We start from the raw sequence: 22,750 nt of genomic DNA, 5'->3' as shown, positions 1-22,750 counted from the left end.
TGCACTCCTTTGAATAAGGAAAGATGCACTGACATCCTGTCAAAACAGAAATCATCAAACCAGCCATCTGTGCGTTAGTGTTGGAAAAAGGCAGCATTGTCCGATCTCCTGTCAACAACAAGTGTGACAAGCACACGTTTTTGAGGATTTCACAACAGAGCGGAGAGGGGTTTTTATTGTATGTGGAGGTCAGACATGTGGGTCACTAAAGGCATTCAGACAGCGAACGGAAAGAGAGGGCTAATCAAAGCTGAACTCATTGCACACAAAAAAACGAATGCAACAGATGCAGCAAAACAACGGCGCCCGTTCGTGACAGCTGGACTCCAGCGCTCATCAGTTTCAAAGGAGCAGTGATTCTCTTGGAGAACATGTACTGCGCATGAAATAAAAGCTGGTCTCGACCGGAAAAAAAAAAACTGGAGGTAAACTCAAGCACGCATAAAGGATGACGTGCCGAACAATGAAAGCATTTGCACTGAACCTTAAGCCAAGCACACACACGTGTTGATCATAATAAAAGGTATTATCTAGAGAATTGCTAGCCCCATGCAAAGCCAGTAGGCAGCCTTTACGGGTCATAGGAGCAGCACACCACGTCAGAATTAGAGGGGCTGTAAACATATTCCCCATGAGGCACTTAAAGTAATGGAGTCTCAAGACCTGCAGTTGCATGGAGTGCATCAGGAACACTGACAGGAGTATCAAGAACTGCATCGCCTGGCCCAAGGGGAAACGCTTCAGTGCTTACATGTCGGAGGAAATCTCAGCGAAAAAAAAAAGCCTTATGAATGCTCCAAAACCGCGGCTCAAAGAGACAGGGGCTATCCACACATTGCCGCAATAATGAGAATTCTTTCAACACTCACAGAGCCTGGGGCATTCATTCAGGGAGGAGACGTTCCATGGAGAAAAGAGCACTGTACCTTAAGCACAAAATACTGAATAGCACACAGGGCAGTCAGTTTAGGTGGCATGCTGGATTGGTGCACTCTGCCAGATTGGAAATGCCATACTGCATCTGCAGTTGGCTGCAAACTAATTGTCTCGAGGGGCACTAATGGACAAAGTGCGTTAATAATAATAAGTAAGATTGCCATAGAGTGGTTTTTCATGCTTTAAATGACAAGACTGCAATTCAGCACCTGTGTACATTGTTCTGAGCTACAGCTACTTATCCACGCTGCGCCTTAAAAAGAACAAAACACACACGTTTACTGTGTTTAAGACGTTTCCATATTGTGAAGAAGGAAGCTCTAACACTGGTTCCAACCTGATATAACATGGCAGACCTCTGTGGGTTTGTATTAATAGACACACGGAACACACTGAAAGGCTAATGTTAAAAATAAAACAAGGGTAAAAACAAAAAGTAGAATGTAAGGAATATGTACTTAAGCACAGTGACATCAGAGAGAATTTTCATTACGACTCAAAAGGTAGAACACTTGTAGAATGATAATCATAATACATTCTCAGCCGTATCCTTAACAGCTTGGGACTTTCACCCATGTGAAATCAAACCATGGGGAAAGAAAGAAAGGGACTTTAACGCCGGAGTTATTTTTCTCCATAAACAATTCATTTTGGCATATTGGAGAGGAAGTCAAATTGGATATTCCAGAGGAGCACAGTCTCCAGCGGAGGATGACGAGAAATAATGAGGAAATATTACCCCAAACCCTCCACCCAGCTGAGTGGAGGCAAGTCAACAAAGAAAAAATTAAGAAGTTGTTGAATTTTTGATTTATCAAGGGAAATAGCTTTCCTCTTTATTTTCAATAAATATTTATTGCAAAGCTGCATTAAGGATCATCTATAAAACACTCTTTTGAAGCATAAAAAAATAAAACAAGCAAAACAAAAATCCAAGACATGTGTAATGCAAATGGCATTACTACACAAATATTTATAGCCTAGTAGGTGCCTGCTTTACTTAAATTATTCATGAATGAAAGCATCCGTTTATACTATGGCAGTGGGTTAAAGTGTAAATGGTCTTGAATAACGTGAGGTAGATTCAAAGCTTAAAGAGAAAGGCCAATGCAGTGGTGCGCTGATGTGCACCAACGTGTAACACACTCCTCCTCTTCATAGTTCTGCAGACATAATAAAAATCTAAGCAAGTCTGAAGTATAAAGCCTGACCAGCAAACCATTAGTGTTGTATGAGCACAGAAAGTTTTGTCAGTCAGTCTGACAAACAGTGTCCTGACTATGCTCCTGCTGTATTTCAGAAGCTTTCTTTCCTGCAGCGAGGTGTCAGAACCGGGGCTCTCCCCTGTCCACACTGATAACACTTTCAGTTATTCACAGCCAATTCTTCGTTTGTCTTCATATTTCCCAGAGAGCCGCTGTGCACCACACGCCTGGCCTTTCCTCTGCTTTCCGCCCCTCAGTCTGCATTGATATATGGGTCTGAGCAAGAGAAAAATACCCATAAATCCCTACAAAAGGCAAGTATCAGTTCACATTGGTGAAATTCTTCCTTCAGCCAGCTCCCAGTGTTTATGCCCAACGCCATCATCTGGAGTTCATCTCCTACCTACAGTACAGTTGATAGTGTAGCTTATGCTAATTGGACTTGCTGTTATACAGCAATCAGTCACAGCTTCAACACTATCTTGTGGTTTTGGTGGACAGCGATGGAAATGGGGCCATAATGGACAGTAAACTCCTGCTTGCTTTGTGTGGAAGTGTATCATATGTCCTGTCCACCAAAACCTTAAAGCCACCTAATGCTGAGACCAGTCTGGGTGTTTTAAGGGCCAATGAGCTGAGCACGTATGGAGCGACCACATACGTAGTTAAAAGTTCAAATACATTAGACAACAAGTGGTTAATCGGGTTTCACCTGCGGTTTTAAGCATTCAGCAGTTAAGAATGTTATTCTTTTAATTTTTTACAGACATGTGATGCTAATGTACTGCAGTTTGGATTGAACTCCTACCTTGAGGACCTGGAGGTCCAGGCTCTCCTGGTGGACCTGGTAGTCCGTCCTTGCCAGGAGGTCCCGGAGGCCCCTGAACTTGTGAAGCTAAGATGCCTGCAGGCGTCTTCTTAAGCATGGGAGCGCTCGATAGCTTTTCTAGTACAGAACATAACACAGAAGAAATGTTAACAAAGACAGAATAAAGAGAAAAAAAAGAAAAAAGAAAGATTCAAAATAAAAATGTTAAATGTAAGTATCTTGTACCTTCAAAGACTTTCAACACTTCATTTCGAACTAGCGTCTTGAGTTCTGTCATGAAGCTGGGATCATTCTGTATATGTAGAGGTAAAATTACAACTTTCATTCAAGTACTTCAAGACAAAATGGACAGTAAACACTACATTGACGGTGACTTGGTGACAGAGAAAATAGATTAAGTTAAAAATCATCTGAATCCTTGTCATCCATGTCAGCTCTGAGATGTTTTCCATGCAAATCAGGAGAGACAAGTGCTAAAATGTTATTTCCTATTCAATGGAGTTCAACCTTGCATGTAATAGCACCTTAAGCCAAGTTAGAAATAAAAGGGATTCGTTTGGGGAATAGTTAATTAGCTAACTATATAAAGTGATATCTTTGAGCCACGAGTTACATCTGTAGTAATGCAGTAAATTCTAGAGGAAAAATAAAGATGGTTGTGCCAGCTCCTTATGCAATTAAAAGGGTATAAGGCAAATCTACCACATTAAGTCGAGGCGCTGAAAGGATTTAAAAACCCCACATAACAGATATGCTTTTAGCCGTGACTCATGTGAATCTCCCTCAGCTGCATTGTTAGAATTTTCCAAGGCCTCACCAGTTAACAATGGCAAACACTAGTAGCCTTGGACCTTACATTTCTGATTTCAGAACAGTTCTTCATCTCTGCTGTGAATGTTGCGTAACTGTTGTGACTGCGTACTGTATGTGTAAACTGTCTGTGACACACGGAGGTGTTTTCACTGCTCCGCGGCGCTCGAGGCACGCCCACGCATCTCTGTCTTTCTCTTCTCCTCCATCTCCCTTCCTCTCTGACCTTCTGCTGCGCCTAGATGATCGGGAGTGGGAAGTGTTGGGCAGGAAGAGAACAGCAAACCTCCCTTGCACAGCCTCATTTGAAGTTTCCGTGCAGAAATCTGTAGCTGCACCACTTTCCACACAGCGAGAAGTGAACTACATACAAAAGCTCGGATGGAAGGCGCCTAATTAAGGTTTTATTAATGCCTCAGAATAGCTTGTTTACTTTGTGCTAAATGCAAACGGGGAGCTTACCAAGAGGATCGCGCTTGCCAGCTCCCCTGGAGGGCCAGTGTCGCCCTTTTCACCTTGTGGTCCAGTGGGTCCAATAGGGCCAGGATCCCCTGTGCGACCTCTCTCGCCTTGAACCCCTCGTTCTCCAGGAATCCCCGAATCACCCTGAAGCCCAGACATAACTCGTTCAACATGCGTGCGTACGCCAACATTACCGCTAAAGCTGCCATAAGCTGTGCGACAATGACTGTAATCTTCGGGCCTGTATGACCCATTTTTCTTAATGTGTCCAGTCAGTCACCTGTCCCGAGGTGCCGTTTCCCACTATGAAGCTAAAAACCTCATTTTGCATCCTTTATTACCAGCGTTTGCAATAGATTAGTGTGGAAGTGTGACAGAGTTCCTTAATTTTGCCTTACAATAGGAAACTGTACAAAGCGTTAAATGCCTTTATCTAGAGCTTATGTGCTGTGGGGATTAGTCATATTTGTGCCGAAGTGAAGACTTTTGTTCATCAAAAACCTTGTTTCTGCATTATAGTCGGCGTAAGAAAACAGCATTTTAGGTAAACAGGAATGATGCCACTTACCCGTTCTCCTTTGGATCCTCGGTCTCCTGGTCTACCTAGAGCACCCTAAGGTGAAAAAACATAAGAAAAACAGGTTAAGGCTTTATTTTAGAAGAAGTTAGTAACGAGTCACACCTCAATGACTGGAAAATGACTCATCCTGAATTCACTATACACTGATGTTGGCAGCATGCAGAGGAACAAAGCAACATCCTTTTACACCTAAAGCAGCAAAGTCTTTCATAAAATATCTTATGTTAGCAACTTCATATTTAGTATAAGTTTCTCATGAGTTGTATCAGAAAAAGATTGAGCGAAAAACACTGAGCGAGCTTTCAGTGAATTACTTGGCTTTGAGTATGTGAGTATTGATTGCTTGTAACTCAGCTTAGTTGTCCTCCTTGTATAATATCCCCCCGTATAGTATTTCACCTTCTGCAATGTCATGGCTCCTCTGCATCACCGCTGTTTTGTTTGAGAAATGCCTTTTCTCACCAGCTGTCTGTAGCATATCGAGGAGCCGGGAGAAAAAATACCTGTCTGTGGCTACATGTCACAACATCTCGTGTCTTCCAATCCCTCCCTGTCACTCCTCATTGCTTCCCTTTACTGTGCTAGCAGTAATACCCCTCGGAGCATCTTTGTATCAATTTCCTGCTGGATTACAGGAACCATGCAAAAGACAATCTGGCATGATGTGGTTTTAAAGCGAACGTCTCTTTGTGGTGCCGTTCTCCCCTGCCTGCTTTAATCTGCACTACTCTGTATTCCCCAATGCCTGATGGGAGGCTTAAATCTATCATCTTGCCCACTGAAATGTGCTTCTCTGAGTATTACATTAAACCTCAAAGCAGCATGCAAGGAGTCTGGCGACAGGAGAAAAGCAACCAACTAGATGGCACTGTTGCCCCACCGAAAAGCCAGCAACCTTGCAGCAAGACATGGGAATTAAACTGTAGAAAGACACAGTGCAGTGCAGAGCTTTTTATGAACGAATATTAACTAATAACAATCAAAAAACAATAAAATGGTGGGGCTGCCGTTAATGTGTAAGGTTTAAATCAGCGTGCAAAACACTAACATTCATAACCAATCTGGTCTGGGTATTAGATCGTATAATGAGATAGGAATGGCTATTCATGGCAGATCTATTCCTCACGCTGGGAGCCCATTCTGTGTGATTATGTAGTATATGGTGCAGGGGCTTGTTGATCAGTCATCTAAAAGCCAACTGTGCTGCAACATTTGTTTCAATTTTAAGTACATCAGGCAGGAAAATGCATATTTAATCTAATTGTCCACTGCCCTCTATTACAAACATTTTATCACAGCCTGAGAGCATTAACTGTATAATTAGGCTAAAAAGAAGAAAAGTCAACAAAGCCTTAAATCTGCAGGATTCCATTTAGTTTTTATCGTTAAAATCTTAAATATGCAAATAGGTTTAATGCACTCAGGATGTAGCTCGAGGGTGGGGATAAAAATCTGCTGTGCCATCTTTCTGTAGCGTAGCTGATGTAAAGCACTTTCTATATGGGAATCTGCAATCTGTTCCACTCACCTTGTATCCAGGAGTTCCATCTTTCCCAGGTCTGCCCTGCTCAAGGAGCGCAACACAAACAAAGACATTTCGTATCAGCTCCCACCTTCGATTGGATCGGCACTGTTGCACTCCTAGTAATCTCCACAGTTAATGAGATATCTCAACCAAGGGATAATGATCCTGATTGTGGCGCGAACACTGTTTCATTGTGCGCTTACAGGGAAAATTACAGAAACCATCTCTGATGGTAATTATATAGAGCAATGTAGTCATCCACAGAACAAGAGATGGTTAACTTATGCATTTTAGCCTCATTGTTTTGAATCATTTGGTCTCCCCCCCCACAAAGCTGTAAAACAATTGTCCATAAATGATGCACGCAAATTCTATGTCGTCCAAACACCTATGTCCAACTTGGACATTACAGAAAGGCCATGACAATAAGATAAAGAGCAACAGGATTCATTTAGCATCCTTACAGGAACACCTTGGGGTCCCTCGGGCCCTGGGAATCCTGTCTCTCCGAGCGGGCCCCTCTCACCCTGTCAGAGAACAGAAACCGCCGATGTGTCAGTCGGCAGTCACAAAAGGATGACGTGCGGATTGACAGCTCAAAGAGAGCTGAAGGATGCGGCTCACCGGCTCTCCTGGGATCCCCGGTTCTCCACGAGCGCCGGGCTTCCCCTGTCAATCACAAAGAGAAAGAAAGACAACAGACTGTGTTTGACAGGTCCTCAATGGGATCATAATCTCCTGCACCTCTACAGCCTCCCATGTATAATATACAGTAGCAACACACACCTTGTACAGTAGCTGCACATCAATCCCATTAAAACAGCAGGACAAAGCGTAATGGAAGACGAGGTTTGACTCAAAACATGAGTCCAGGAAGATTAATAAAAACATGAAGTCTCACTTACTGGAGGACCTGTTATCCCAGCTGGACCGGGCAAACCAATATCTCCCTGGAGAAAACACAACAAAACTTACAAGTAAAAAGAGACAACATTACAGTAGCAACTGCATTAACCCTACAATACCATCATATGATAGTTAATGTTGTGGGCAATGTAAATGTAAGTCACAGGTCTCAATGGCAACTTTACAGCTTTGATCTTAGGGTTTCTTTCATCACGAAGAGTCTTCAATCAGCATTAAAAGCCCCACAACCAAGTTGACTCATACTGTGCCTTCAACATTTACTCATGCCACGTTTCACTCTTACACAGGCAGGGCTCTCATTCAATAACCGCGTGACTCATTGTCGAAGGAGAACCCTCCAAGAGCACGTGGCGTCTCTGGGCTGATGCTGTACCATACCTTGGCACCGGGCAGCCCTTCGAGCCCAGGTAGTCCCATGGCCCCCGGTTCCCCCTGCCAGACAGAAACACAACACACGACACGCCGCGTCAACACAAAAAAGCCACCGCTGATGCAGCCTGGCTAGACGCCCCCCTCTTGCTATTTCTGTCACATAGTCCTCAGAGGCTGAATGCGCTGATCAGCTAGTGTAAAAAAAAGTGTCATTATAAGGCTGTAAGCAAACATTACACATACACAAGCAAATAAATATCAGCTCTCCTGGAGCCAATTCGCACATCTCCATCTCTGTACCTGATGGTCTCAGCCAGAATACACCCTTGTGTGTGTCAATATGAAGATAATCCCAAGAGGGGAATCATTCAACCTGAGTGTATTATGGCATATGATCTATGACACATGCTGTCACACCTTGAAGGCTATAGATGCTAAGAAATAAGAGCAACATTTGACAATCACAGTCTTGTTTTGTGCACTAAAAATAGAGACTCATTCCACGCTCTCACAAGTGATGGCCCCTATCTACCATCCACTTGAAGCTGGCGCGGAGAAACGCCATTACAGAGAATAGCGGGCAACCGGTGCTGACACAGACAGATCGCCCAGGTAATTGTCACACATGTAGATTGTCATGAATAAGCGAGTGCGTCTGAGGACAGAGTGGGCCAGCCAGAGGATCAGCTGTGAGACGGATTGGAGCAATTCCACCACAGCACCGGAGCCGCTCACACAATTTATTAAAATGTCAAATTAACATTGTGGTGAAGAATCACCATGCAACAGAACAATAAAAAAAATGCAATTGGCCCTGTGAGAATAAAGAATTCAAGTTGATGCGCTGTATTGTTCCCATCCCTGCGTGAACTGTTTTCAGGCGTCAGCATGAAGTGTGTGGAGGGAGGGGGGGGGCATTGGAAGTGCAGAGAAGGTTCACGGGTTCCCACCGGCAAGACAATATAGGACAAGAGTTTCATATTTGCAGGAGATGTGATCATTTTTTCTTGTTTGTTGGCGTTCTACTGAGAGTGGTTAAGTGTTCAGACTTCAGGGTGTATTGACTTATTGGAGGGAACCACAGAGGCAACGACAGAAAGTAACTGGTGACTCTGAATTCTGTCTTTTTTTTGGTACTGTAGCACCAAAATAGACAAATATTTCATAAAATATATACTTCGGAATGAAAAGTGTCAACTCACAGCAGGTCCTTCATCTCCTTTGGGACCCTTTAAAGAAAGAAGAACAGGATAGATTACTGCCATGAATGTGACAACTGCTACCATAAAAATCGTAAAATAACCTGGAAATGACACATGGCCACAATCTGTTATTGGCATTAAGATATATAGTATCAATAATTCTTCTCTTTTCTCACAATATCTGTCTGTAAATCATGCCGATACTGTGTTACCCAGTTTTTTCAAACAAAATAAAAAATGGGCACCCTCAGTACTGATAACACACACTCAAACACAGTGTAGTCTGTATAATTATTATTAAGTCATAGATATAATTGTTTATGGGGGCCACTTTCTGATTTCAGTAAATCAATCAGCAATATTAATAGATGTAGCCCTTCACTCCATTATTGATTGTCCCAAAGTGGGTTTGATAGAGGCTCTATGTGGATAAACATCCTTTACGTTTAGCAGTGATTCGTGACACAAGGGGGGATCTTTTCTTGCCACCACTTTAAGCGTTGGCTGTGCTGCTCGGATCCCTGCGGGGCTTTGAGTGAGCATCTACCCGACCAGATTACACACCTTCCGATAAGAAGGAGCACGGCAGCTGACAAGCAAATTGGTTCACTTAGTCGCGGCGCTGTGTAAAGCAGCTGGACCTCTACAGTAAGTCCATTGTGCATATCAATGAGGTTATGTGTCCTGAGGCAGGTCAGAGGCACCTGTTTGAGAGCCAGAAAGCCCCTTGGCCTTCACCAACCGCTAGCTCTCAGTGAGCAAGATTGACTTTGATACGAGAGCCTCAGAAGCCGAGATAACACAGAAGGGCTAGTCAGGATATTTGTTATTCTGCTCTCCCAGGTTCTGCAGCTCATACAGTATCAACGCGCCTGTGTGCTCGCGCTGCACGGCAAACTGTAGAGGATTTGTTTTAGGCACAACAATGATGATGCTTACCGGAGCACCGGGAGCTCCTGGGGGTCCTAGAACAGCTCCACCGCTCTGAAATGACATTGTTTTACATTAATGTTGACTCTTTGTTTTACAGCTGGTCAAATATATTTTATTGCTTTCTGCCTAAGTGACTGATGGCACACATGGCACTCTCACTGATTTCAGGTCATTGGAGTGGTTACCTGTAGCTTGTACAGACTGCTCATCCCATTGCCCTCCACATACGGCACACCCTAAAACACAACCAACAGTCAAGCAGACGTTTCCACTCAGACTCTTCTTACTGTATTTTGAGTTACAGGCACCCAGGGTCTGAAGAATTAAACTGGCACAGTAAGTCTGGAGCAGTTAGACACTGTTAAGCCCTTAAAAGCAACATGAGGGAGATCAATAGCTCATTTGGTGATTAAACAAAGAGGGGAAGAGAGTGATAGACTGGGGGAAGCGAGAAGAACAGGAAAAAACAGAAGAGGCTTAATAATCCTTGAGTCTGTGGTAATTAAAAAAAACAAGTGTTTCTTAACAATACAAAAGAGCGAGCTGATTAAGAGAGATCCTGGTATGAGAAGCAGGCGCCCTGGACTTGGTGGATTCTATTAGAGCATGAATGAATGTTTTTCCCATGATATATTTGTAGAGGGCACATATTGTAAATGTAGAAAGAGTCAAGGTTCTCATTTAGAAGCAGGCGATGGCTCTGCCCTTTTCAGGCCATTGAGCCATCCCTTGTCCTCCCAGACTGCGGTTTATGAGACCAAGGTGTGTGTGCGCGTGAGGACGGTGGGTGGGGGAGTGGAGGTGCACACTAGGTTCAAGGTGACAGCTGATGAATTATAGATTTGCCTTTGGAAGTGCTTACTCACTGGCCTTTAAAAGGGAGGCAAAATGATTCAACGCCGGTGAGCGGGTCGCCACAGTTTCATCTCAGCGTTTTGTTGTTACACCAAATCGGCCCAGTTTATCTGCGGTCATTCACTCACCCTCCGCGTAACTTTTACCACCTCCCCTGTCGTTTCTGATTTTATCACTCGCGGCTGCCCTGTAGTAACACCTGGCCTTTCCCTGTCACCTGAATCTCCACGTCCACCTGTACACCTGCTACCAGTTTTCTCCACAAAACACAGACCCTTCTATTGCCACGATGCTTCTGTCTGATGCTTTCTGACAATAAATACTGTTGAGCTGAGCAGTATGTAAATCCCCTGAATAGAAGAGGATATTAAAAGCAGGAATGTCATGTTTTAATGGTTTTGTGAGCTGAGTAGTAACTAAAAAAAGACGCTAAGCAACAATAAAACATATTTATGGCAGACATAATAAAGCTACATAAAACTTGTGACCCTGACATAGCTTCGAAACTCAAAGCGCCACCAGGTTTTCACACAGCAGCTGGCTCTGTTTGAGGCGGGAGGAGCTCACCGGAGGCCCTGGAAGCCCTGGTCTGCCCTGCGGGCCTTCACTTCCCTGCCAACCAGAAGAAGCAGAGGAATGTTTAAACACGTCTGTGGAAGGCAAATGTTTACCCAGCGCAGTGATGGACTACTGTAACCCAGAGATATGGAACCTCGTTTGTCAACCGTACAAAAACATTCAAAGAACTCTCAATATTGATGCAAGGTAAGAAAAATGATCTACCGGTCTATCTTTAGGAATAATGATAAAACAGCATGGAGTTGAGCAAACACTTAGGTTATGTGTTTTATTGTCTACTGTACCTACATGTACAGATAAATGTTCAATGCAAGAACTTACTTTTTCTCCTTTGACTCCTGATTGGCCCATTGGACCGGGTCTACCCATAAGCCCCTGCCAACAGAACAATATCCTGAAACTTGTTTTAAGCATAGACATGAGTGTGTTTATAATGAAGGAGATGAAGGACAGACTCCTTACCGGGGCTCCGGTACGGCCGATCACACCAGGAAGTCCTGGAGCTCCTGTCGGCCCCTAACGGTGACACGTTTTAGTGTCAGTCATAGTTTACAGCATACAGGAGAGCGCTGTGGACTGAATTACTGGCTGTCCACTACACACTAGGCAGCACTCTAAGAAATCATATCTAATTAATTGGTTTGATGCCAGGAAAAGCTTTCTAGAAATTTATTTCCTACCATCCAAAATTAAATAACTCTGAAGAAGCTGCATCATTTGTTAACATCAGGACTGTCTATATAAAGTTTGTTGTTCTGTAGAGACGGCGGTGAATGTGTTTTCTCAGAGATTTACAGTATTTTATCACTGAAATGGAAAAGAAGTTTAACAGGGTGATAAACTGTGTTTTTATTGAGCCTATAAAATCTAGTAACAAGTGTGCCTGTTAGTGAAAATCCCTTGTCATTGCGGTTCAGTGCTGAAAGTTGACCTATGAATTTCTTCTCAGCCCTTTTTTTAATTAGCACACACACACACACACACACACACACACACACACACACACACACACACACACACACACACACACACACACACACACACACACACACACGTTCAGAGCACGTCCTGTTCTCTATAAAGTCGCTCTTCACAGTGCAAAAGACGGGGCATAGTGCACACACAGCACTTTGTTTTCAGAGGCCGGTATCAGAGTGTCAGAGTCGACTGGCAGACATTTCAATATATTTACATTCTTCTGAAAAAGCCACGCCCCCGTGTCGCCGCGGCAGCTGGATGGTTAGACAACGACTGGATTCATTTGTTTAGATTCAACTTTTTGTACTCACCTCATCGCCTTTATCTCCTGTAGGGCCTGGGAAGCCTCTCTCTCCCTTCACTCCCTGCAGGAAAAAGCACATCCAGCGAATGTTTTTCCCCAAACTTGGAAGCTGAAGGCCGATGGGCGCACACTTCAAAATGCCTCTTCCTCCCATACACAACTTCGCCTAGCCTGTTTCACTGTGGTATCGTGCAAACCCGTATCCATGGTAACGACTCCGGCAGCGAGCGCATGATAGCGTACAGAATAACATGACTTGTACGACAGCTGGTTAGGCTTCCGGAGATAATCCAGAAGACTATTTATGAAGCGCGTTTGTCATGTAAAACTCCACTAGATTAAACACATATGTTAATAAACGTTATCACAGTGTGATGCTTGTAGCATCATAGATTCTTTTATCATATTAGGAAGATTAAAACAACCAACCCAACTAAAACAGTGTGCTTGATAAATATGGCTCATACCTTTGGGCCTTCTTTGCCTGGATTACCCATAGGACCTCTTACGCCTGGGTCCCCCTGTTTAGAGACATTACACATTAAACATGAGTTCAAGTATTTAATAAGTAATGGATAAGAAGCTAATGATTATCAAATATGCATGTACATGTCCATAGGCACGCAATACGTTTCATGTACCTTCTCTCCCACCATGCCTTCCACTCCTTGCACTCCAGGGGACCCCTTCTCTCCCTTCTGTCCGGGCAGCCCTGGGATCCGCGTCTGGCACACACTGCAGGCATTCTGCCAGCAAACGGGAGGGAGGAAGCAAGGAAAAGTGGTGGAACAGATAAGATTTCCTCAAATTGAGCATTTCCAGCCTTTATTTTGTCACATCTCCCATGTGGCGGACAAGACCCCAGCTGACACAGTGTGTTCTCCAAATGTCTGTGGAGCGGAAATAATGTGAACCCACCACCGGCGTCTCTCATCTAAGTGAGCGGTGAACTTTGTCAAACTCATTGACTGTGACATTTAGGTGAGAATCTTAAAGATCATTGTCCCTTATCCACTCTGTGTATAGCCAGCGCACTTCCAGGGACGACAGGCCCTTTAAATTGGACGGGGCAGTGGAAGCAGCTATAAGTCTTTGTCATGTAATTATCTTCAGGTAGTTCAACAGGACAGCTTGTTATTATTGACTTGATTAATTACAAGTAAAAATGTCAGAGGTGAATGGCTCTAGTCCTGTTTGTAGGTGTCACGGCCTTAAAGGTAAGGTCCCTGCTGAAGCTGTAAACAGCTGCTCAACCCAAGGTTGACACTTGAAAATGAAAAGACTACTAAAAAGTCTACGACGCCCAGCTTGTGGCTGTTCTAGTACTGATTAGTCACCTGACGGCGTCCTATTCATTGTCACGGTTCACATTCACACAGTGCTGTCCTGCAGGTAACAACATGAAGAAAGCCAAATAATCTGTTTCAATCAATGGAACGAAGGAGCAAATCAGTGATTTGATAAAATGCGCCTATTACAGCTACAACACAAGGTCTGCTTCTTCACGCTGCACTCCTGTTTAATAGAGGAGCTGGCCTTGCAGCGCATTTAGACAAAAAAGACATGTTGACGTGTTGTTGTTTACTCGAACGCATGGAGGAAGAACAACAATAGCCCTTAAACGCAACATGATGACAATGTTGTAACATGGTTTTACTGGGGAAAATGAAGACGACGGCTTCAGTGACACAGTGAAAATAAGTACTTGATCATTTTCCATTGTTATGTTGTTCTTCAACTGCAAGTGGGACTTTAATTACAGTAAACCGGTTTAGTTGCAGGATAAACAGACGTTTCCCTTGAGGCTCCTGTTATTTGGTCGTTTTCAGCTTCCCTCACACACGTTTCTAATGGATGTGATTTCACGTACTGTACAGTACAAAAACTACTTTGACAATTGTATGTTCATAATGCAAATTATAAACACGAGCCTTATAATGAAATTTTACTGTAAAGTGTAGAAATATCTCAAGTAATGCAATAAACAAACTAAAATTCTGTATAAGAAACTACCGTACAGTTTACATACAGTGCAGAGGTTTCTTACACTAGACTGCTGTTAAATATTCTATGATTTTCCTTTGGGGAGAAGCAGGAGGTGCACATAGCAAGTGCCACCATCATCATTTCCAAAACACTATGCTAATGAGTTTACTCAGTGAAATCTAACCTGATCTCTGCAGGTTTGTGATATTTGCATCTTCTTTCTTGACTATACATCTGTAGTTAATATGTGAGCCTGAACTGTTTGGAATTGCTTTTAAAGATGTATACTTCTCCCAGTCATCCTGATGGAGGCACTCAAGGGCTTCTACTGTCTCCACCACTAACTGATAGGATCCATATATTAGCAGAATGGTCTCCTGGTAAAGGAATAAGCTCTAGTTATTTAACTCAGATGCCTCTTTGTTTGAGTAAAGCTTAAACCATCTTTAAATAAAAAGATAATAAAAAAATACCTTGAGCAAGGCGCCCATGTCTCCAACAATTGGCAAGGCAGTCTGTCAAAACAAAAGAAATAGATGAATGATTTTATAAATCAATGAAACACGGCCACAGCCTTCATTTCATAGCTTAAAAATCTCTAATGTTTTGTTTTTGAAAATAATAATATTTGGTGCAACAGCATTGTGTAAGCTGCTCAGAGCATCCATTTGAAAGGCCATCGTACTGTATAAGAAATGCCATTTAAAAAGAGTCTCCTGTTTTTCATTTTCTGAATTTCTCTGCAATGATTGAGGAAACAGCTTAATAACTTGTGACTGAAAGAGACACAATCGTAACATCCTCACATTGTTGTTTTTCTCTTCCGGAGTTGAGAAAAACCTTTCAAATTTGCTGCCTATGTATTTGCAAACATAAAGCAGACTATAAATGGCTTTCATGGCTCCATACAACACACGGATAAAAACGGGTTTAAATGCCTTGCGGAGCAGCAGCTCAGTCTTCACAATACAGTAAATGTTAGATGCAACACATGAAAAGACAGGAAAGACATAAAAAACATATGCTGACAACGGGGTGCTGCCAATTTGTTGTGAGCTGAAACATTATCCTGAAAGCAATGTTGCTTAGAGAACAGTGGGAGTAGTCGCTAATTATGTCAAGACTGGAGTGCAGGCTCAGTAGAGCCGCTGACTTAAGGTGAGCTCACTAGTCCTCACTGCAGATCAGTGACGCTCTACTGCGGATTGCAGAAATTAAATTTTCTTACTTACTGGCTCACCCGGGGGTCCAGCAGGGCCTGGGGGGCCCGGTCTACCAGGGGGGCCCTTTAATTGAAAAAAGAAAGGCGTTAACAACCTTCCTGTGGGTGATATCAAACAGACATGCAAGGCTGCGAGTCTGCCATCTCGGTTGGTGGGGATTTGTGTCCAGGAGCTGTGATACATCATGCTTGTTCATCCACAGTGGGTAGCTGACATTATTTCATGCTCCCAGTCATCTTTCATCCACAGATGTGTGAGGGACTGAACAGAAGTGGAAGGACAGACTGATCCCTTACCTCTCTTCCCGGAGCTCCTTGGGGGCCTGATAAACCTGGGGGACCACGAGGGCCCTGAAAAATATCCAAGACAATTCAAAAGTTGCAAGACCACTGAGCAACGCAGCTATGCATCTAAAATCTGTTTAAATAAAAGAGCTGCGCTGTTTTCGTATTGTGGATGCACAAACCACAGAAACAAATCCACAGACCTCAATCCCTGGCTTTCCCGTGGCTCCCACCGGGCCCTAAGAACACATCACACATCTTGTTAACACCACCTGCCCCAGCACCCAGGATCCATTAAAGAAATTGTGTTAGACACCTTTTGCTCTATTGATCTTCTGTCTCTAACACTGCTGTATTTCAAAAATGAAAGCAGACCCACAATCAAATCTGCGAGGTTTGAACCAGCGGCACGGAGGATATACAGTAGAGCGAAGGCAGAGAGTAATACGCCGGCACCTCACAGCAATGAGTTCATGTAATGAACACTGAGCTTGATATTTAGTGAGGAGCTCACCCTTTCAGTGTCCACATACAAAGGGTACATAGTTGCAGCTAAATTATGAATGAAAGCAGGCCAGTCACTACATCATACTCACAGGTGGCCCCAGTCCACTTGCTCCAGGTTCACCTTTTTCACCGTGATCTCCAGGCAGTCCTGGGACTCCTCTTTCCCCCTGACGACAACAAAGTGGTTCCAGAAGCAGTTCAGAGATGCTCAGGGTTGATTCTCCAACTCATGTATGCGTATACACAGTATATTTGTGATAAATTTGATTGACTGCTCCCGTAGGAATGAACATAGTTACAGTAGCAGTGCAGATGTGTGTGTTGCTGATGTGCTGCTTCCTACCTTGGGCCCACGAGAGCCTCTGGTTAGCGGCGAGCCATCGACCTACAAAGCAACAGGAAGCAGACGTGAGAACAGAGGATCGCGCTGCATTAATTAGCATTTAGCTTGGCGACAACGTGAGGACAAAAAATCTGTTCTACTTCTGGAAAGCAATGATATGGAATGTGTAGAAGCGACCCTGCACGGTGCGAACGTGCATTCAATACTGTTTACAACAATTCAAATAGTTTCGGTGTACATAGGCGGGCTGATAATGACATACCGCTGAGAAAAACTTTGAGTGGAATCGAGGCTACTGTAAGCATTATTCACTGAACAGTCCAGATGAGACATTGATTTCTGTGGTCAGCAAGTCCTACATCGCACAATTTAAATTAGCCGCACAGACAATTCAGCAATACAGACCTACAGTAGGGAGATCGGTACTAATGCACTCAGATATTAAAACCAGGAAAGTTTAGAGAGGCGGAAGTTGCAAACATCGGGATTTATAACTAAAAAGCACAAGAAAACACAATATACTGTACATTATGGAGTAGAGTTTCACTAATACAAAACCTTTTAGTCAGTACTTCAGAGTGGTGGAAAATTGCCTATTGAAGCTAATACAGAACTCAAGTCAAAGGAAACAAAGAGTCATTTGTTCATAATTTATTAAAAGTCACAATCAATAAAGCGACATTACCACCAAAACAGGCGGACTCATCAAAGACACACGGACCATCTGCACTGAGTTCCGTTTATTGTTTGGCTCCTTGTTCTTTGTCTTAACACAACAAAACACGCACTATCAGGATTTATGCAGAGACAAGGCTACTCTAAACTCTACCTCAGTAGATAAGGACCTGCTGCAAACATCTCCCCGTGACAGGCACACACACACACACGCACACACACACACACACACACACACACACACACACACACACACACACACACACACACACACACACACACACACACACACACACACACACACACACACAGACACAGCTTTCCAATCCTGCTTCAATACCGCTGGAGGACAATCCCTCCCTTATTGCCCTGCTCAGCTGAACACAGTTGCTCGCTTGATGAGCGGGTCCGCTCGCGTCGAGCGCAGTGTTCACCTCGGCGTCTCCACCCACAATCAAACGCGGCTGTTCGAAGCCGCAGCGCCCTCGCCGTTAAATGCAGAGCGCGCGCTGTCAACCGCGATGGAGGCCGCGGCCGCACACTCGCTGGCGTTTATGTAGACGCTATAATGAACAGGTCTATATGCAAAGCCATGTCTATAAAAGTGGGTGCTTCAACAGCTATAAGCTCCAAAATGAGAGGATAGGTGATTACCCAGCCTGGGGTTTTCTAATGGTGGATTAGTTAATGACATTGCATCTGGATTCCATGAGAAAAAAACACACAGCTTCTGTAGGAAGCCAGCGAGAATTACTGTTCCAGCTGTTTGCAAATGATTTACACTATGTGGGCTTTTATTGTTCCACACATGCTGTTTAAACTTTTGCACTCTGTGATTCACATCCTGAAGCTAATGAGGTGCTCAGTATAGTACCCACCATATAGCCACCTCCAGGCTCTCCAGGCTCACCCTTTGGACCTGGAGGTCCCTGGGGCCCAGTCATACCACCAGAATCCCCCTGCAGAAAGAAAGACGGCATCCAGAAGTTTCTTCATGGACAAAATGTCAAAGGGAAATGAACAGAAAAAATGCTGAAGGGCAGACAATTTACAAGGTACATTTTGTACATCATAAAGTATTTGCATCAGCAGTGCTGGCTGAAATATTTGGGCTGAATTATTATTAGTGATTAGACAGACTGTAAAGAAGGGCAAAGAAGGGCATTATACTATATGCAACTAAGGGCCTGAGCCTAAGTGAATTGCATTGGGGACATTGAAGTTCTGTGTCATAGGCCGTAACTATTCTTAAAACAGGACACCTCATCAGTTATTGGCACTGTTTGGACCCTTATAATAAAATAGGGCAGAAAGAGAAACATCGTCTCATATTAAAGCATATTAAATCATGTCCTTAAAATATGTGTTGCTTTACACCCCCACCCTTGTGAAATTTCACCACAGGTGTGCACCAGTACAACATGCTGTACTGGAAATAGGCACATTAGAGGTAACTAACCTATGTACAGTAACACTTTCACTGTGAGCCTGTGGTAGGTGATACATCTTACTAGTTATATACAGTTACTGTCTGGGTGGAGTCCTAAGCTTTTCGAGGGTCACGATTGTGAATCAGGAGAACGTGGAGGAGTAGGATTTGATCATTAAAATCTACTAAATGTAGAGCTGAGAGTCACTGCACTTTGATGTTTTTAAGTTAAGACTGAACATCACCCACGAAACTAAAATAGCTTCTTCCACTGCTCTTGGCTTCCACTTCATATTTAGCACAGTGACACTCTTATTTTGAAGATATTAATTGACTACCTCACCGTGTGAATATGCATAAGCAGAACTTGCTCCTCAGTCTGAGTTAACACCAGTATAACAAAGGAGGGTTATGGATGTGAATGGATGTAGGAGGCTGAAGCACCGTGGGTTCACTCCTCTGCCCTGGAGTGTAACAGAGTGACTCCGGTGGGTGGGAAGACTTGAGTGAGGCTTCATTCACTTTGACAACTGACAAACCTCATCAAATATGCATGTGCACTTTTCCACTTTACCGCATTCAGCACAGTATCTGGAACTAGCCCCTTTGCAAGGAAAACATTTGCGGGCAATCGCAGGGAAGGTGAGGACACGGAGCTGCAGCATGACTGAGGACGGCTCAGGCTGAGTCATTTGAAATGTATCCTCACAACTTGTCTAGCGTGTTCGCTCTGTGATAAAACATCCCGGCTTTATTTTTGTCTTTGAGCCGGGAACTTGATTGGAGGTTTACCCACCTTTTCTCCTTTCAGGCCATCTCTTCCAGGCCCCCCCGAAGAGCCCTGTAAATAGTGGGGAAAAGAGACACATCTATCACAGGGCCTTCATCTCCTCACACACATTTATTTCCTCCTCCTCACTGCTTCAGCAGCCTGCCCGCGTTCCAACATAATTTCCCTTAGCCAGGATTTATGAAATGCCTCTTTTCCCTCCCTGCTTTTGAATAAAGACAGATGCTCATTACCGAAGCAGGTGTGAAGAACAGATTGGGCCTGTGCCTCCTTTCCTGGCATAAAGCGCATAGATTTGCCTCTTTCCACTAATTAATTCTTAAATTTGATCACTGATCGTCTGTGTGAAAATTCTGGACTTTTCTTTTTATGTCCTCTCCGCTTCCGCCTGTTGAGGTTTATCTGTTTATCGCCGCCTTCCACTCCGGCAGGCGCGAGGACGGAGAGTGGAGGATGTGGCAAGGTGACAGATAAGGCAACGGGAGAAAGGAAGGCTTGACGTGAAGTGCTAGCGTCTGGTGCCAATACACTTACTGGCTCGCCCGGGAGTCCTGGGAGTCCGGTGGGTCCAGGCGAGCCCTGTTTCCCCAGGCAGAACACAAAGAAAAAACAATACGTTGGAGCTATTTTCTCCCTGTGTGACACACAACTGTCGGGTCTTTGGATGCTATAACCCAGAAACGTGTGGCGCCGGCGTTCCCAGAGCGATTTCCACCAGCGGCGCCATTTGAGCGCTGCCCCCGCTGCCTTTTAATGAACTGGTTATTCATGCTAGTTCCATTGTGCTGACGATATTCCAATAACTGAGCAGCCGCTGCTTTGCATGCATGCGTTCTATCGAATCAGAACTTATATCCCAGACATGCTCATTATGCAGCTGTTTATGCGCTCTCTGTCTCAACTCATTATTGTTCTTGTACAGACTAATTAAGCAACAATTCAAACAATACCATGGCAACCAAGCTGATGTTGATATTCAGTGTCCTCAATGATAATTCCTTTCTGTAAGTATGCCTATAGGTAGTAAATACGTTTGCACACAGAGTGCATCTACAGTACAAGCTCTGGTGTGCACAGCTATTGTTGTATACTATTGTTATTGGACTGTCTGCTGCACACTTACGGTGGATAGCAATGCTTTTTATGCAAATGCTACTGTAAATCATCACCACGTTACCTTGAGGCCTTGAGGTCCTTGAGCTCCTTTCTCACCCTGCGGGAAAATAATAGAGATAGACAATCACCGCTTCTGAAGATTTGCATTAGGAAAACACTCAAGTAATTTATTGCATTTGCTGACTGGGCTAAGATTTAAAGGGCATTCACCAAGTTAGCGGAAGAGCAGTGTGAAGGTTAATAGTTTGGAATGGGTGTTTCGTTCACCAGGTTTGCTTTGCTGAAAATAACGGCAGAAACGTAAACCGTGAGGTAAAAATCCCCAGCCTGCCGCACTGTAAATCACGCTGTATATAGTTGATCTGCAGATTCCTATTGTTTGCACGATGCACGTTGTTTTCATTTAGTCTTCCAGTGTTTGGTCAACAGCTGTCCCAGAGGCTTTTGTTATTTGCCTTCTTCAAGGAGATGCATCTGTTGTTTTGAGTTCCCGGTGATAATCGTGCATCAATTAATTCTGCGCGTCCCCTCTACAAAGCGCAAACCGTGACACCTACTTGACATTTGAACAGCAGGTGACAAATGATTGTTTCCCAATCAAATGTCAAAACTGCTTTTATTAATATTACATAAGCATTAGAAACTATTCTTTTCGCTGTGATGTCCCGTGTGCATTGTTTGGAAGCTAATAGAGCTGCTCTTAGCTGAATAGTCTTCAGTGAGAGAAACAATGAGAAACACTGTAGTTACCTGATCTCCTTTCTCTCCCTTCTGGGTTCTTTCCTTCACGTCATCCTCAAACACAGGAGAAAACAGACAGCTTCAAAATCTAGCAGTTGTGCACCACAAATAAAGAACATAAAGACGCCACACAGAAACTTTTCAAGTGTTATGACATACGCAGCTGCTTACAGTTCCAGAGAGCTGTCTTAATCCATGAGCTGTCATCACCTAGAAGTAACGAAAAATACAGGGTTTTCTAAAATCTCTCCACTGACCTAACAATTACTGCAAGCAAGCAAAGTGGACGACACCTTGGCTGACTGTTCAGCACCACAATATGGGCCCAACCTAATTCTTTTTGCATCAGATCTTTGCTTTGAAGAAGGATATGAATAAATGACTATACAGTACAGACAGCGTCTCTCTTATACTTTTAGTTCTAGTTCTAGTAGGCATCACTTTCTACACTTACACTATATGAAACTAAAGGCCAAGACTAGCAGCTTGTTTACTGTAGAGTGATGTCTGGAACTACTGCAGATCAGCACGAGACACATGTCCATGTACATTTGAATTAGTGTTCAGGGAAGTCTAAAAATGGTCTGTTGATGGTCAAACTCATCACATACAACATAATCTGTTTTCTTGAAGTCTTTTAAAAGTAGAAACATATCTCTCTGAATGGCAGCTTTAAAAATGGCCACATTTATCCCTCACAGCTGATAGAAGTGGAACAATGAAGCGAGCGACGTGGTACGAGTGATTATTTTAGTTGCACTGAACCGCGTCGACACCAGCGATACAGAACGCACTGTACAGTAAGAATAACAAAGGGGCGCACGCACACCCACTGTAGATACGATCTGGGCAGGAGATGCTTGATTAATTGTTTGTGTAAACTGGGCGAAAAGAAAAAAGAATGAGGCGATGTGAATTAAAGCTGAGACAAGCGATCTGGAAAGCAAACGTAATTATCTGCTATAATCATCAGAACTTATTACAACTAACTGACCTCAGGCCATTCTTGGATTTTGAGTCATTCATACGGCCTTGGTTGTTTACAGCATATTAAAAATAGACAATAAAGGCAACTTTGAATTTGTGCTTAAACTCTGGAAAATGCATTTTCCGTCGGGATGCCTCACAACTTTTCTTTGACCACCTACAGTAAGCAGAC

At 43.6% G+C, this 22,750-nt stretch overlaps 1 protein-coding gene across 4 annotated transcripts in view; it reads right to left on the bottom strand.

Moving 5' to 3' along the window:
* LOC114842078 (collagen alpha-1(XIX) chain) overlaps positions 1 to 22,750 on the bottom strand; it is a 73,843-nt gene that overhangs the window by 6,279 nt on the left and 44,814 nt on the right. For 3 of the 4 annotated variants that reach the window (XM_055502314.1, XM_029127567.3, XM_055502315.1), the window contains 30 exons: positions 21,763 to 21,801; positions 21,601 to 21,645; positions 20,912 to 20,947; positions 20,269 to 20,313; positions 19,741 to 19,785; positions 18,394 to 18,474; positions 16,841 to 16,882; positions 16,587 to 16,664; positions 16,194 to 16,229; positions 16,003 to 16,056; positions 15,716 to 15,769; positions 14,957 to 14,998; positions 13,139 to 13,243; positions 12,965 to 13,018; positions 12,505 to 12,558; positions 11,678 to 11,731; positions 11,537 to 11,590; positions 11,204 to 11,248; positions 9,967 to 10,017; positions 9,788 to 9,832; positions 8,849 to 8,875; positions 7,653 to 7,706; positions 7,253 to 7,297; positions 6,972 to 7,016; positions 6,812 to 6,874; positions 6,351 to 6,386; positions 4,811 to 4,855; positions 4,243 to 4,386; positions 3,196 to 3,262; positions 2,950 to 3,087 (listed from right to left, as the gene is read on the bottom strand). In XM_055502314.1, coding sequence (XP_055358289.1) covers positions 2,950 to 3,087; positions 3,196 to 3,262; positions 4,243 to 4,386; positions 4,811 to 4,855; positions 6,351 to 6,386; positions 6,812 to 6,874; positions 6,972 to 7,016; positions 7,253 to 7,297; positions 7,653 to 7,706; positions 8,849 to 8,875; positions 9,788 to 9,832; positions 9,967 to 10,017; positions 11,204 to 11,248; positions 11,537 to 11,590; positions 11,678 to 11,731; positions 12,505 to 12,558; positions 12,965 to 13,018; positions 13,139 to 13,243; positions 14,957 to 14,998; positions 15,716 to 15,769; positions 16,003 to 16,056; positions 16,194 to 16,229; positions 16,587 to 16,664; positions 16,841 to 16,882; positions 18,394 to 18,474; positions 19,741 to 19,785; positions 20,269 to 20,313; positions 20,912 to 20,947; positions 21,601 to 21,645; positions 21,763 to 21,801 — 1,723 coding nt within the window. Of the gene's footprint in view, positions 1 to 1,563; positions 2,418 to 2,949; positions 3,088 to 3,195; positions 3,263 to 4,242; positions 4,387 to 4,810; positions 4,856 to 6,350; positions 6,387 to 6,811; positions 6,875 to 6,971; positions 7,017 to 7,252; positions 7,298 to 7,652; positions 7,707 to 8,848; positions 8,876 to 9,787; positions 9,833 to 9,966; positions 10,018 to 11,203; positions 11,249 to 11,536; positions 11,591 to 11,677; positions 11,732 to 12,504; positions 12,559 to 12,964; positions 13,019 to 13,138; positions 13,244 to 14,956; positions 14,999 to 15,715; positions 15,770 to 16,002; positions 16,057 to 16,193; positions 16,230 to 16,586; positions 16,665 to 16,840; positions 16,883 to 18,393; positions 18,475 to 19,740; positions 19,786 to 20,268; positions 20,314 to 20,911; positions 20,948 to 21,600; positions 21,646 to 21,762; positions 21,802 to 22,750 lie in introns of those variants that run through there. The other variant, XM_055502316.1, reaches the window with a different exon arrangement.

The sequence above is a fragment of the Betta splendens genome, chromosome 15 (genome assembly GCF_900634795.4).
Source record: "Betta splendens chromosome 15, fBetSpl5.4, whole genome shotgun sequence".
NCBI lineage: Eukaryota > Metazoa > Chordata > Actinopteri > Anabantiformes > Osphronemidae > Betta > Betta splendens.
This window is presented reverse-complemented; position numbering and strand designations above follow the sequence as displayed.